The sequence below is a fragment of the Oncorhynchus mykiss genome, chromosome 14, assembly GCF_057628025.1.
Source record: "Oncorhynchus mykiss isolate SJ-2025 chromosome 14, ASM5762802v1, whole genome shotgun sequence".
Classification (NCBI taxonomy): domain Eukaryota; kingdom Metazoa; phylum Chordata; class Actinopteri; order Salmoniformes; family Salmonidae; genus Oncorhynchus; species Oncorhynchus mykiss.
In genome coordinates this window covers 9,437,501-9,454,041 of record NC_143035.1, presented here as the reverse complement: position 1 = coordinate 9,454,041, position 16,541 = coordinate 9,437,501, and the positions used below count along the sequence as shown (strand labels likewise).

The window sequence follows — 16,541 nt, the reverse complement described above, 5'->3', positions numbered from 1 at the left end:
CTAGTGGAATTAATGACTCATAGGCTGTCCCATAGGGCTCTGGTCAACAGTAATACACTTTATAGGGAATAGGGTGCCATTTAGGACGTAATCACAGAGAATCCCGTGGGCCTATGGACCGGCAGTGTCAACCAGACTCTCTCGTCCTCAACAGCTAATCTCCATTCACCACTCAACTTATGCTAGGTAAAAACTTTAGCCTATATATTAGTACGTTATTAAACTAAAGTGAAATAGCAAGACAAAATTCAAAGTGCCTTTGAACGGGGTATGGTAGTAGGTGCCAGGTGCACCGGTTTGAGTGTGTCAAGAACTCCAACGCTGCTGGGGTTTTCGCACTCAACAGTTTCCCGGGTGTATCAACAATTGTCCACCACCCAAAGGACATCCAGCCAACTTGACACAACTGTGGGAAGCATTGGAGTCAACATTGACCAGCATCCCTGTGGAACGCGTTCGACACCTTGTAGAGTCTATGCCCTGACAAACTGAGGCTGCTCTGATGGCAAATGGGGGTGCAACTCAATATTTTATATATTTAGGCTAGTTACATTAACAGTAAGAAACGCAGTAAAACAAAAAGCGAATGGAGATCCAAATAGCCTACAGCCTACTACCGTGAGATACAGCCATGCACAGCTGTCTGTGTAAATGGACCTATAGGCCAGCATCAAACATGGAAAACCATGCCGCTTATGAGTACAGCAACACGTTGTGAAATGACCCAATGCACTTCTGTGGATCAAATTCGACCCACCTAATCAATTAAGCAACGCCAGCCTACCATAAACACGTTTCCGATACGTACAGTTCCATTTACACAACGAAAACCAAAAGGCTACCAAGAAACCCATAATAGAATGTATTTATTTCTATGATGAAACATACTGATATGTAGCTATACCCAGGGGCATCATTTGGGTTCTTACATTGGAATTATATTGAATTCTGCAGTCACCGAGTATTCCAGCCACTCTCTTCCTATGAACCAGTTGCTATTAAATGAATGTTTTTGGACAGAAAACCTGCGGCTAGGGTAGGATTCTAGGCTAACCTGGGCTGGCTCCTCTGTTCAGATATTGTCAGGAAGAGTTGGAGGTGGAGGAAGCTGTGGAGCCATTATCCTGGCGACGCTTGTGGAAGGGTAGGTAGGCTCTTGCACGCTGAGCTAGCTGGAGCTCGACATCATTATCGCTGCAGGGCTTGGCAGCGGCCTCGGTGGTTTGATACGGCTGTTGCTGCCAATCGCTCGCTTTCACCTTTTGGTTTTGTTTGGGTACCTTGGCGAAGCCAATTTTTGATATCCATCGTAGCAGTGGCAGATTAGCTGGTTCGAGCTAGTTAAATAGACTAAGGCTAATAACACTAACAATTTTTATAGCTAGCTAAGAAGCTAACTCTGTAGTCGTGGGGCATGAGGAAAGCAGAGCAGCGTCAACTGTAAACTTGACTCCACCATTATAAATCAAAATAGAATATTACAGACGGAGGCATATCACGTTATTCACTTAGCCTACCACAAGAGTCATATCTAGGGATATGGCGGTCATGACATTTTGTCAGCTGGTGATTGTCAAGCAAATAACTGCGTTCTCACGGTAATTGACCGTTAATTAGCATAAACACATTTAGCATCTCCTGGCTTCCAAGCATAGCCTACAAGCTACTGATGTAGAACTTTGGAACATCTACATTTTAAAAAGTCTAATAAATCCATTTAATATAGCCAGTGGTGGAAAAAGTACCCAACTGTCATACTTGAGTAAAAGTAAAGATACCTCAAAGAAAAATTGCTCAGGTAAAAGTGAAAGTCACCCAGTAAAATATTACTTGAGTAAAAGTTGAAAAGTATTTGGTTTTAAATATACTTAAGTATAAAAAGAAAATATAATTGCAAAAATATATTTAAGTATCAAAAGTAAAAGTATAAATAATTTCAAATTGCTTATATTAAGCAAACCAGACGGCACAATTATTATTATTTGTTTTAAGTACGGATAGCCAGGGGCAAACATAATTTACAAATGAAGCATTTGTGTTTAGTGAGTCCATCAGATCAGAGGCAGTAGCAATAATCATGTTGTCTTGACAAGTGTGTGAATTGGACCCTTTTCTTGTCCTGCTAAGCATTCAAAATGTAACGAGTACTTTGGGTGTCAGGGAAAATGTATGGAGTAAAAAGTACATCATTTTCTTCAGGAATGTAGTGAAGTGAATGAAAAGTTGTCAAACATATAAATAGTAAAGTACAGATACCCCAAACAACTAGTTAAGTAGTACTTTAAAGTATTTTTACTTACTAAGTTTACATACACCTTAGCCAAATACATATTTTTTCCACAATTCCTGACATTTAGTCCTAGTAAAAATTCCCTGTCTTAGGTCAGTTAGGATCACCACTTTATTTTAAGAATGTGAAATGTCAGAATAATAGTAAAGAGAATGATTTATTTCAGCTTTTATTTCTTTCATCACGTTCCTAGTGGGACAGAAGTTTACTTACACTCTTTAAATTGTTTAACCTGGGTCAAACGTTTCGGGTAGCCTTCCACAAGCTTCACACAATAAGTTGGGTGAATTTTGGCCCATTCCTCCTGACAGAGCTGGTGTAACTGAGTCAGGTTTGTAGGCCTCCTTGCTCGCACACGCATTTTCAGTTCTGCACACACATTTTCTATAGGATTGAGGTCAGGGCTTTGTGATGGCCACTCGAATACCTTGACTTTGTCCTTATGCCATTTTGACACAACTTTGGAAGTATGCTTGGGGAAGACCTATTTGCGACCAAGCTTTAATTTCCTGACTGATGTCTTGAGGTGTTCCTTCAATATATCCACATAATTTTCTACATGATGCCATCTATTTTGTGAAGTGCACCAATCCCTCCTGCAGCAAAGCACCCCCACAACATGATGCTGCCACCCCCGTGCTTCACGGTTGGGATTATGTTCTTCGGATTGAAAGCCTCCCCTTTTGTACTCCAAATATAACAATGTTCATTATGGCCAAACAGTTCTATTTTTGTTTCATCAGACCAGAGGACATTTCTCCAAAAAGTACGATCTTTGTCCCCATATGCAGTTGCAAACCATAGACTGGCTTTTTTATGGCGGTTTTGGAGCAGTGGCTTCTTCCTTACTGAGTTGCCTTTCAGGTTATGTCGATATAGGACTCGTTTGACTGTGGATATAAATAATTTTGTACTGGTTCCTCCAGCATCTTCACAAGGTCCTTTGCTGTTGTTCTGGGATTAATTTGCACTTTTCGCACCAAAGTACGTTCATCTTTAGGAGACAGAATATGTCTCCTTCCTCAGCGGTATGACGGCTGTGTGGTTCCATGGTGTTTGGTAAGACAAGAGGCGGCAGACTATGTATTTTTGTAAATAACAGCTGGTGCACAATATCTACAACCGTATCTTACGGCAGAAAAGAGCTTCTAGATATCAGGAGAGATCAGTCACCTCGGGTTAGACAAAGATTTTTTCAACAACAACAACAACAACAGCAGCAGCAAGCAGGACTCACACGATATTCTCCAAACACCCCACAGGGCAGACATCCCAATTATTCGCAAAAGGAAGCTACTCAGAGGACAAAGAGCCGGATGCCTCATCCGGACCCGCAGAAGACAACTAGGAAACTGCCGTTACCATAAATATTACTCGCCAACATGCAATCATTGGACAATAAACTAGACGTGGTACGATCACGAATATCCTATCAACGGGACATGAAAAACTGTAATATCCTAAGTTTCACGAAATCGTGGCTGAATGACGACATGGATATTCAGCTAGCGGGATACACGCTGCATCGGCAGGATAGAACAGCACACTCCGGTAAGACCAAGGGGAGCGCTCTGTGTATATTTGTAAACAACAGATGGTCACGAAATCTAAGGAAGTCTCTAGATTTTGCTCGCCTGAAGTAGAGTATATTATGATAAATTGCAGGCCACACAACTTGCCTAGAGAGTTCTCAGCTATACTTTTCGTGGCTGTTTATTTACCACCACATACAGTTGCCGGCACTAAGACCGCACTCAGTCAGCTGTTTAAGGAAATAAGCAAACAGGAAACCACTCACCCAGAGGCGGCGATCCTAGTGGCTTTAATGCAGGGAAACTTAAATCAGTTCTACCAAATCTCTATCAACATGTTAAATGTGCAACCAGAGGGAAAACAATTCTAGATCACCTGTACTCCACACACAGAGATGCGTACAGAGCTCTCCCTCGCCCTCCATTTGGTAAATCCGGTAAACTCTATCCTCCTGATTCCTGCGTACAAGCAAAAACTAATGCAGGAAGCACCAGTGACTCGTCTATAAAACAAATGGTCAGATGAAGCAGATGCTAAACTACAGGACTATTTTGCTATCACAGACTGGAACATGTTCCGGGATTCTTCCGATGACATTGAGGAATACACCACATCAGTCACTGGCTTTATCAATAAGTTCATTGAGGACGTCGTCCCCACAGTGACTGTACGTACATACCCCAACCAGAAGCCATGGATTACAGGCAACATTCGCACTGAGCTAAAGGGTAGAGCTGCCGCTTTCAAGGTGCGGGACTCTAACCCGGAAGCTTACAAGAAATCCCTCTATGCCCTGCGACGAACCATCAAACAGGCAAAGCGTCAATACAGGGCTAAGATTGAATCATTCTCCACCGGCTCCGACGCTCGTCGGATGTGGCAGGGCTTGCAAACTATTACAGACTACAAAGGGAAGCACAGCCGCGAGCTGCCCAGTGACACGAGCCTACCAGACGAGTTAAATCACTTCTATGCTCGCTTCGAGGCAAGCAATATTGAGGCAAGCATGAGAGCATCAGCTGTTCCGGACGACTGTGTGATCACGCTCTCCGTAGCCGACGTGAGTAAGGTCTTTAAACAGGTCAACATTCACAAGGCTGTGGGGCCAGATGGATTACCAGGACGTGTGCTCTGGGCATGCGCTGACCAACTGGCAGGTGTCTTCACTGACATTTTCAACATGTCCCTGATTGAGTCTGTAATACCAACATGCTTCAAGCAGACCACCATAGTCCATGTGCCCAAGAACACTAAGGCAACCTGCCTAAATGACTACAGACGCATGGCACTCACGTCCATAGCCATGAAGTGCTTTGAAAGGTTGGTGATGGCTCACATCAACACCATTATCCCAGAAACCCTAGACCCACTCCAATTTGCATACCGCCCAAAAGATCGACAGATGATACAATCTCTATAGCACTCCACACTGCCCTTTCCCACCTGGACAAAAGGAACACCTATGTAGAATGCTATTCATTGACTACAGGTCAGCGTTCAACACCATAGTACCATCAAAGCGCATCACTAAGCTAAGGAACCTGGGAGTAAACACATCTGCAACTGGATCCTGGACTTCCTGACGGGCCGCCCCCAGGTGGTGAGGGTAGGTAGAAACACATCTGCCACGCTGATCCTGAACACTGGAGATCCCCAGGGGTGCGTGCTCAGTCCCCTCCTGTACTCCCTGTTCACCCACGACTGCATGGCCAGGCACGACTCCAACACCATCATTAAGTTTGCTGACGACACAACAGTAGTAGGCCTGAACACCGACAATGACGAGACAGCCTATAGGGAGGAGGTCAGAGACCTGGCCGGGTGGTGCCAGAATAACAACCTATCCCTCAACGTAACCAAGACTAAGGAGATGATTGTGGACTACAGGAAAAGGAGCACCGAGCACGTCCCCATTCTCATCGACGGGGCTGTAGTGGAGCAGGTTGAGGGCTTCAAATTCCTTGGTGTCCACATCAACAACAAAGTAGAATAGTCCAAACACACCAAGACAGTCATGAAGAGGGCACGACAAAGCCTATTCCCCCTCAGGAAACTAAAAAGATTTGGCATGGGTCCTGAGATCCTCTAAAGGTTCTACAGCTGCAACATCGAGAGCACCCTGACCAGTTGCATCACTGCCTGGTACGGAAATTGCTCAGCCTCCGACCGCAAGGCACTTCAGAGGGTAGTGTGTACGGCCTAGTAGATCACTGGGGCAAAGCTGCCTGCCATCCAGGACCTCTATACCAGGTGGTGTCAGAGGAAGGCCCTGAAAATTGTCAAAGACCCCAGCCACCCCAGTCATAGACTGTTCTCTCTACTATGGCATGGCAAGCGGTACCGGAGTGCCAAGTCTAGGACAAAAAGGCTTCTCAACAGTTTTAACCCCCAAGCCATAAGACTCCTGAACAGGTAACCAAATGGTTACCCGGACTATTTGCATTGTGTGCCACCCCCCCCCCCCCCAACCCCTGTTTTACACTGCTGCTACTCTCTGTTTATCTTATATGCATAGTCACTTTAACTATACATTCATGTACATACTACCTCAATTGGCCCGACCAACCAGTGCTCCCACACATTGGCTAACCGGGCTATCTGAATTGAGTCCCACCACCCGTCAACCCCCTCTTTTTACGCTACTTAAATGCATAGTCACTTTAACCATACCCACATGTACTGTACATACTACCTCAATAAGCCTGACTAACCGGTGTCTGTACATAGCCTTGCTACTCTTATTTTCAAATGTCTTTTTACTGTTGTTTTATTTCTTTACTTACCTACACACACACACACACACGCATGCACACACGCACACACACACACACACATACTTTTCTTTCTCCGCACTATTGGTTAGAGCCTGTAAGTAAGCATACCTGTTGTATTCAGCGCACGTGACAAATAAACTGTGATTTGATTTGTTTCTTGTCCAGGTTGCACACACTTCATCAGTCTCTCATTCACAATTAGATAAGCACTTGATAATATTCTCACCAGACCTCGAATTTCTCAGCAGCTTCCCCCTTGTGTGGCTGTAATGCCCCCTAGAAAACCCATGCCTTTTGCAGCCTAAGTGGCCGTTGTGCCCTTGGAATTAATATAATAATTATAATTCCCTTCTCTCTGTCATGCTCCAAAACACCTCTCACTCACATGGCGCTCTCAGATATCTCAATTCTTATTAGCCAATGTCCATCACATGATCGGGCCCTTCGCAGACGTATCTCAGCTAAGATGTAGGCTACAAGTGAAGACAGATGCAATTGCGAGCCTCCCTCTCATTGAATTCCAAGGCGCATATTGAAGATGTTAGAAGAACTGTCTACATTTAGCCTACTTTCGTCAGCCAACAAGACGAGTAGGCCTAACGAACAGCAAAAGCACTAGCCTATGTCAATCTACTAACCTCCATAGTACAAAAGTTGACCTATTATATTGGTCAACTTGTCCTTCTGTGCAATAAATAAATATTGCAAACATACTCTTGGATAGTTGTGGGATGCGATAGATCCCAAATTAATACAACCACTAGCATAAAAAAAGCAATGAGCCTGATGCAACAGGTCAGAACGTTTAGCTTAAAATGTTGATCAACTATTAGGCTGTTTCTTCACATTATAAGCGCAAAAAATCACACACGGCAGTAGGCTTTGAGCGTGAATGTTCCAAAATGCAATAAATTAGCGGGAAAACACCATTCTCAAAAGTTAACACAGATGTGATTATGCTTGTAATGCTTTATTATGAAGGTGCATTTATTTGGTGAAAATGATCTTCCCCAAATTTGACATTTGTTTGCCAGTGAAAGGCGCTGCATGGTCAATCCAACATCTGCATTGGCATGTAGCATTTACGATGATATGGCCTCTGCAGAAGTCTGGGCAATCATACTTTTTCCGCTTTACAGAGTAGCGCAGAGCTGTTGTGAAGGAAGTTGTCAAGGAAGTGAGTTTGTGTTTATACAGGACCTAGCGCCCTCACCTACCGTCAACCAATCATGTCAATGCGGAGCAATACTGAGCCCTACGCAAAATTACAAAATTTGAGAGGCACACGACAATGCGGTACGGAGCTCAATTTGGCCTCTGCCTGCGTCCGGGTGCTCCGCAATTACATCACGCCATCCATACACCGCCTCCGACCACATTTTCGGATCAAGCATAAATTGTCTCTTAGGCACTACACCGGTTGTAAAGCAGATTAATGTGCTTAATTTTAAGAAGTTATTTGTCCACTTTAGTTGTGACACAAACCTTATCAAAACATATAGGTCTATGGGCTAGGCTACATGAGGTGTGCGACTAGGATTTGAAAAAGTTTTTAAAAAAGCCTTCTCTGTTTCTTGCGTTACTGAACACGCTGGGCATTATTATTGAGAATAAATCATTGATGACCATCGTTGATAGGCTAATATAATCACCAATCCGACTATTCTTAATTTAATGTTGTCTTTACATATACTAAATAATATGTTTGAAATGAGGTTTGATTTAGAATGGACCATTATAATGCACCTATCTCAGAACAGGGGTACGGAAAAGTATGTCATCTATGCACTTAAATAGCGAATGGAAGACGCTTTTCCCGTGGTTCATTTTCATGCCAGCCAGGCAGGCTATACTCCGGTTGTAAAGCAAAGAAATGACCTTAATATTAGGAAAGCTGATAAATAAATATAGTAGGCCTAGTCTATAGAAAGCTAATGGCATCCTCCTCTTTTTAATAGAGGTAATCAAAACTCTGTTTTCTCACACAATTGCATAGCCTATAGAAATGTTGCGCAACATGAGCTCATGGGCTCTCATGAAGTGATTGATTTTATTTTTGAAAACATTTGCATTGATGTCAGAGTGATTAGAGGGACACTAGAGTGCTGAGTACCAGGCAGTTAGCAAGTTTGGTAGGCTACTAATGACCATCAGCAGCATCAGAGCTTGAAGCCTAATTACGCGACTAAACGGTCACGTGGAATTTGAATGTGGTCATGACTGCCGGTGCGGTGGTAATATGGTCACTGCCCTATTCATTGCTAACCACCTCAGTGGCTTTCCATAGCTCCCCTACACACATCGCAGCTAGCGCTGTCCATTGTGCTGACACAGTGCAGAGAAGATTTAGATTTTGCGGCAACGTGTCACTTAATCATTTTTTTTTTGTTGCGATTTTTATAAAGGGACATAAAACTAAAACTGAGGGGGCACACATTTCAACTGAGCCCCCTTTTGCTCCCTCGTGGAGCCGGGACAGGGTTTCCCCTGTGGTGAGCGGCGCAGTGGCGACTTTCTTTCAGTGGCTATTAAACCCCATGACTGCAGCCAGTCACTCCCTGATAACACCAGCCTCCCTCCTCACTGACGGAATTAAATACGGAGCCCCACTGAACTGGCATATACCACTGATGCTTAGCAAACATGCAGAAATGTGTTCTGTGCAGGAGCTGTGGTTTCTGATAAGATTTCCTGGTGAGGTTACTAAGGAAACTCAGATTTTAACCCGCTTGTTTCGTTTTTTTCTGAGTGAGCGGTTGTTACCCAGGGTGGGATTGCGGGTTTACTTCCCTCCCTTAGGCCTCCGCTGTGTTAAAACTTTAATTCCAGCTAAATTTCACACTGAGGGGTGCCGTCTTTGGCTGAAGGAACATTAAATATAAAGACTTCAGATCCAATTAGGCTACATTATGCATGATGGAGGAGGAAGAGTCAGAGAAGGAAATGGTTTCATTGCCCCCTCCAAACATGTTGAAGGTCCCCTATTTATTTCTGGGGCCCCCAGAGACGCCATTACACTGAGCTTTCTCAGAACACATGGCACTTGTAACGTCAGGGAAGGGGGTTTGACTCCAGGGACCACCCATTCGTAAAATGTATGTACGCATGACTGTAAGTCGCTTTCGATAAAAGCTTCTGCTAAATGGCATATATTAATATAATTCTTTTTAGGTTCATTATTACTTCATCCTCCTCTCTTTTCACTGGATGAATAGATTATGCACTACACACACACCTATAGAACACTACACACACACTTATAGAACACTACACACACACACACACACTTATAGAACACAACACACACACTTATAGAACACTACACACACACTTATAGAACACTACACACACACTTATATAACACTAAACACACACACTTATAGAACACTAAACACACACACTTATAGAACACTAAACACACACACTTATAGAACACTACACACACACTTATAGAACACTACACACACACTTATAGAACACTACACACACACACACTTATAGAACACTAAACACACACACTTATAGAACACAATACACGCACACTTATAGAACACTACACACACACTTATAGAACACTACACACACACACACTTATAGAACACTACACACACACACACTTATAGAACACTAAACACACACACTTATAGAACACAATACACGCACTCTTATAGAACACTACACACACACTTATAGAACACATCACACGCACACTTATAGAACACTACACACACACACTTATAGAACACTACACACACACACTTATAGAACACAATACACGCACACTTATAGAACACTACACACACACTTATAGAACACTACACACACACACTTATAGAACACTATACACGCACACTTATAGAACACTACACACACACACTTATAGAACACTACACACACACACTTATAGAACACAATACACACACTTATAGAACACTACACACACACTTATAGAACACAATACACACACACTTATAGAACACAATACACGCACACGTATAGAACACTACACACACACTTATAGAACACTACACACACACTTATAGAACACTACACACACACTTATAGAACACTACACACACACACTTATAGAACACTACACACACACTTATAGAACGCTACACACACACTTATAGAACACTACACACACACACTTATAGAACACTACACACACACTTATAGAACGCTACACACACACTTATAGAACACTACACACACACACTTATAGAACACTATACACACACACTTATAGAACACTACACACACACACTTATAGAACACTACACACACACACTTATAGAACACAATACACACACTTATAGAACACTACACACACACTTATAGAACACAATACACACACACTTATAGAACACAATACACGCACACGTATAGAACACTACACACACACTTATAGAACACTACACACACACTTATAGAACACTACACACACACTTATAGAACACTACACACACACACTTATAGAACACTACACACACACTTATAGAACGCTACACACACACTTATAGAACACTACACACACACACTTATAGAACACTACACACACACTTATAGAACGCTACACACACACTTATAGAACGCTACACACACACTTATAGAACACTACACACACACTTATAGAACACTACACACACACACTTATAGAACACTACACACACACTTATAGAACACTACACACACACTTTTAGAACACTACACACACACTTATAGAACGCTACACACACACTTATAGAACACTACACACACACTTATAGAACACTACACACACACACTTATAGAACACTACACACACACTTATAGAACACTACTACACACACACTTATAGAACGCTACACACACACTTATAGAACACTACACACACACTTATAGAACGCTACACACACACTTATAGAACACTACACACACACACTTATAGAATGCTACACACACTTATAGAACGCTACACACACACTTATAGAACACTACACACACACTTATAGAACACTACACACACACTTATAGAACACTACACACACACACTTATATAACACTACACACACACTTATAGAACGCTACACACACACTTATAGAACACAATACGCACACACGTATAGAACACTACACATACACTTATAGAACACAACACAAACGTATAGAACACTACACATACACGTGTAGAACACAACACACACACACTTATAGAACACTACACATACACTTATAGAACACAACACACACGTGTAGAACACAACACACACACACTTATAGAACGCTACACACACACTTATAGAACGCTACACACACACTTATAGAACACTACACACACACACTTATAGAACACTACACACACACTTATAGAACACAACACATACACGTGTAGAACACAACACACACACACTTATAGAACACTACACATACACTTATAGAACACAACACACACGTGTAGAACACAACACACACACACTTATAGAACACTACACACACACTTATAGAACGCTACACACACACTTATAGAACACTACACACACACATACTTATAGAGCGATGCGCACGCACACAAGCACACGCATGCACACACACACACAAACTGAAAGGGACACTTCCCCACGCACTGAAATACTGCAGAACAAATCCACTTAAGATCAATAACTCACATTTCTTAAACCCTGTAATTCTCCACAGAAAACTCCATACAATTTCCCTCTCCGCTTTGTCTGAAAAGTTTTAGAGCAACGTCACACTTGGGGAGTGGGAGCTCCTTAGATTATAAAGGAATATTGCATAAAAATGGGGACATAGAGAAAAGAAAAGGGATGGTGGGAGGAAAGGGGTGAGGAAGGAGGAGGGTGGAGTGTAGAGGAGGGGAGGGAATCTATTGTGATTTTAGCAGGTATATACTAAGTAACAAAATCTGTAGTATGGGTGGGAGGGAGGGAGGAAACAGCACAGTGGGCTATAATCTCTTAGCAGTAGATAGAGAGATAGAGAGATTAGCAGGAGAGAGAGAGAGCGAGAGATAGAGAGAGAGAGAGAGATAGAGAGAGATAGAGAGAGAGAGAGAGAGAGAGAGAAAGAGAGAGAGAGAGAGATGGTGTGTGACTATGGTTTTTGTCCTGTTAATTTGGAAGCTGATTTCACAGCAGCAGTCTGTGGCAGTGGAGGGGGGAGGGGGAGGTGAGGACCACTCTCACTGTCAATACGGCTCTCTCTCCTCAGAGACACACTGCACAAACTGACAGCTGAGAAAATTGGAACGTAGGTGGAAAGAGCATTCTGCTGTAGTACAGGACCAATTATGGTGTGTGTGTGTGTGTGTGTGTGTGTGTGTGTGTGTGTGTGTGTGTGTGTGTGTGTGTGTGTGTGTGTGTGTGTGTGTGTGTGTGTGTGTACAACACGCATCTGCCTTCCTGCCTGCCTGTTTGTGTTTGGGGGACATATCATACCAAATGGAGATGTTTTTACCGGGAAATGGATAACAAAAAACTGAAACCATTGCAAGGAAGGATTTTGTCAATGTTCAACTACAGAATAAGGACGAGTGCAGAACAAGCCCCTGAATGTGAGAGACTCTATCTCTCCTCCTCTTATATTCTGCACCCGGCATCTGCTTGTTTGGCTCCACAACTCTCAGCTTTCAACTAGTTGAATTCCCCTCTCCATCAACACAGAGCAGCTGGGGCTTTTTAACATGTCAAATAAAAAGATTTCAGCTGAACCACTCTTATTTAACGACAGTTCAGGGTATCTTTTATAGATTCACCACTGGGTGGTTTTAACCAGTGGTGTAAAGTACTTAAGTACAAATACTTTAAAGTACTACTTAAGTCGATTTTTGGGATATCTGTACTTTACTTTACTATATATATGTTTGACAACTTTTTCTTCACTGCATTCCTAAAGAAAATAATGTACTTTTTACTCCATACGTTTTCCCTGACACCCACTTTTACTTAAGTCATTTTCTATTAAGGTATCTTTACCTTTACTCAAGTATGACAATACAGTACTTTTTCCACCACTACTTTTAAAACACACCACGGCCATTTTGTTGGTCCCGATCTCTCCTGCAGATAACAGCCAGAGTCTTAAATCCTGAAATAGAGTCGTTATTTTGATAGATGGCCAAATTAAGAGAGCCTCAAAATCGAAGTGGTTGCTAATTGAAAGTAGTCAAATCCCTTTGGAGGGAGGGAAGGTTTAGGTACGTACTGCTCTCAAAGTGCTTACTTCCCTCTATCCTTAATGTTACCGATGGGCTAACCTTAAACTAAGGTTAGTATCAAAACACTAAAACATAACCTAGTGGCCCTATTCATTCCAAACAGGTAAATAACGAGTTTCTAGGGAGAGACAAAGTGTTACTGGTTTGTGCTGACCTTTGAATTTGTTTGACCAATACGAGTCAACTGGATGGTAACTCAAACACACATTCCTGCAGCTCGGCATGAATGATGGTTTCCACTCAAGCAATTTGTAACTATAGTTCACTGTAGTTACTGTATGTTTGCCTACAGTAAATTAATTAAATCACACTTTCTATAGAAGCCATGGAATGAGTTGAATGTTCCTTAGTGCCACAGAAAAAACTTGGAATAAAATGGGAGGGTAGCTCTCCAGGAACAGGGTTGGAGAACCCTGCCTTGTAAAAAAATCCTAATTATTACCTACCATTTTGTCACACCCTGGCCATAGAGAGGCTGTTTATTCTCTATTTTGGTTAGGCCAGGGTGTAACTAGGGTGGGCATTCTGTTATTTTTTCTATGCTTTTGTATTTCTTTGTTTTTGGCCGGGTATGGTTCTCAATCAGGGACAGCTGTCTGTCGTTATCTCTGATTGAAAACCATACTTAGGTAGCTCTTGCCCACATGGGTTTTGTGGGTAGTTGTTTTCTGTTTAGTGTTTGTATCACCTTTCAGAACTGTTTCGGTTATTCCTTTTGTTACTTTGTATTTAGTGTTCAGTTCTATTTAATAAATATGAACACGTACCACGCTACATCTTGGTCCTCACCTTCTTCCACCAACAGCCGTTACAGAACTACCCACCACCAACTGACCAAGCTAAAAAGGAGGAATGGACATGGGAGGACATTCTGGACGGGAAGGGATCCTGGCTGGAAGGGATCGCCTCCCATGGGAACAGGTGGAGGCAGCCAGGAGAGCGGAGGCAGTAGGAGAAGGGAAACAGCGGTACGAGGGAACACGGCTGGCAAGGAAGCCCAAGAGGAAGCCCCCCCCCCAAAAAAAAATTGGGGGGCACACGATGAGGGTGGCGGAGTCAGGTTGGAGACCTGAGCCCACTCCCCGTGCTTACCGGGGCGAGTAGGTGACAGGTCAGGCCCCGCGCTATGGGGTGATGCGCACTGTGTGTCGGCCGAGTATTCACAGGCCGGTGTGCTCGGTGCCAGCGTCCCGCATTTGCCAGGTGGAAGCTGGCATCCAGCCAGACTGGCAGTGTGCCTCCACGGCCCTGTGTATCCGGTGCCTCGGCCAAGGAAGAGGCCACCTGTATGTCTCCCCAGCCTGGTGAGTCCTGTGCCTGCTCCCAGAACCAAGTCGCCCTTCACTCCGGAACCGCCAGTCGCCTTTCACTCCGGAGCCGCCAGAATCGCCCTTCACTCCGAAGCCGCCAGAATCGCCCTTCACTCCGAAGCCGCCAGAGTCGCCCTTCACTCCGGAGCTGCCAGAATCGCAGCCACCTCAGTCCAGAGGCACCCCTCAGTCCAGAGGCGCCCTTCAGTTCAGTGGCGCCCTCTACGAGGGTCTTCGGTCCGGGGCCCGCTGCGAGGGTCCTTGCTCCAGAGGTGCCACCACGTCCCGCACCCGAGCCGCCGCCGTAAAGAAGGCCCACCCGGACCCTCCCGGACCCTCCCCTGGACCTCTATTTTGGTTAGGCCAGGGTGTGACCAGGGTGGGCATTCTGTGTTCTTTTTTCTATGCTTTTGTATTTCTTTGTTTTTGGCCAGGTATGGTTCTCAATCAGGGACAGCTGTCTGTCGTTATCTCTGATTGAAAGCCATACTTAGGTAGCTCTTGCCCACATGGGTTTTGTGGGTAGTTGTTTTCTGTTTAGTGTTTGTATCACCTTTCAGAACTGTTTCGGTTATTCCTTTTGTTACTTTGCATTTAGTGTTCAGTTCTATTTAATAAATATGAACACGTACCACGCTGCATCTTGGTCCTCACCTTCTTCCTCTGAATGCCGTTACACATTTTGGCTTGTTTCAGTGTTTGTGTGATGTAGCTTTTCAAAGGGGCCCAGCACAGTACCTGGTGGAACTCCCTCTGGTGTTGGACGGCCCCCACGTCACCCCCTATGGGCAGCTGCTCTGACAGCTCCTCGTCCTTGGCCGTCAGCCATTCTATGATCTCCTGCAGGGAGAGCTGCAGCTTCCCACTGTTGTCTGAGAACGCCTCAAGCCGCACCCTGCGGACACATGGACAGACAGACAGACAGACAGACAATAACCACAGTTAGGCGATGGCTGCTCATGATCCCCAATACATCTACCACCATTTGTGACATTTGTAAACTGCCGTCCCACAATCCCCAGTGTCAACTGAGTATCACTTAATGTTACAGATGCCTCTTTAAAAACATGACAACAGACAAAGTGTATGAGATGATGAAGGAATGTATGGGATATTCAATCAGTACTGTATAAGTACAAATTATGTGTCGCTGCTGGATGAGTTTCTTTGACATTAATCGATATAATGCAATTTAATATCCTTTCCTGTGTTGCGGCGTTTACATACCCTTTTTCTAAGTTCTGCATATATCAACACATATGCAAGTTAAAACATTAAATCAATCATACCCGGTGTATATTACCATACACACAAGACAATGTGAGACTTTACTCCGAATAGCTACCTCTTGCAGAGAGGGTTGTGAGGAATAAACTCTGAATAAATAAATCCCAGAATGTATCTCTTTGCCACCTGCC

General features: G+C 43.5%; 1 protein-coding gene across 1 annotated transcript in view; it reads right to left on the bottom strand.

Moving 5' to 3' along the window:
- Window positions 1-16,541, bottom strand: part of LOC110487725 (dystrophin-related protein 2) — a 230,300-nt gene that overhangs the window by 100,801 nt on the left and 112,958 nt on the right. The window contains exon 4 of the mRNA XM_036942883.2: window positions 15,862-16,018. Within this exon, the coding sequence (XP_036798778.2) occupies window positions 15,862-16,018 (157 nt within the window). The remainder of the gene's footprint in view (window positions 1-15,861; window positions 16,019-16,541) is intronic.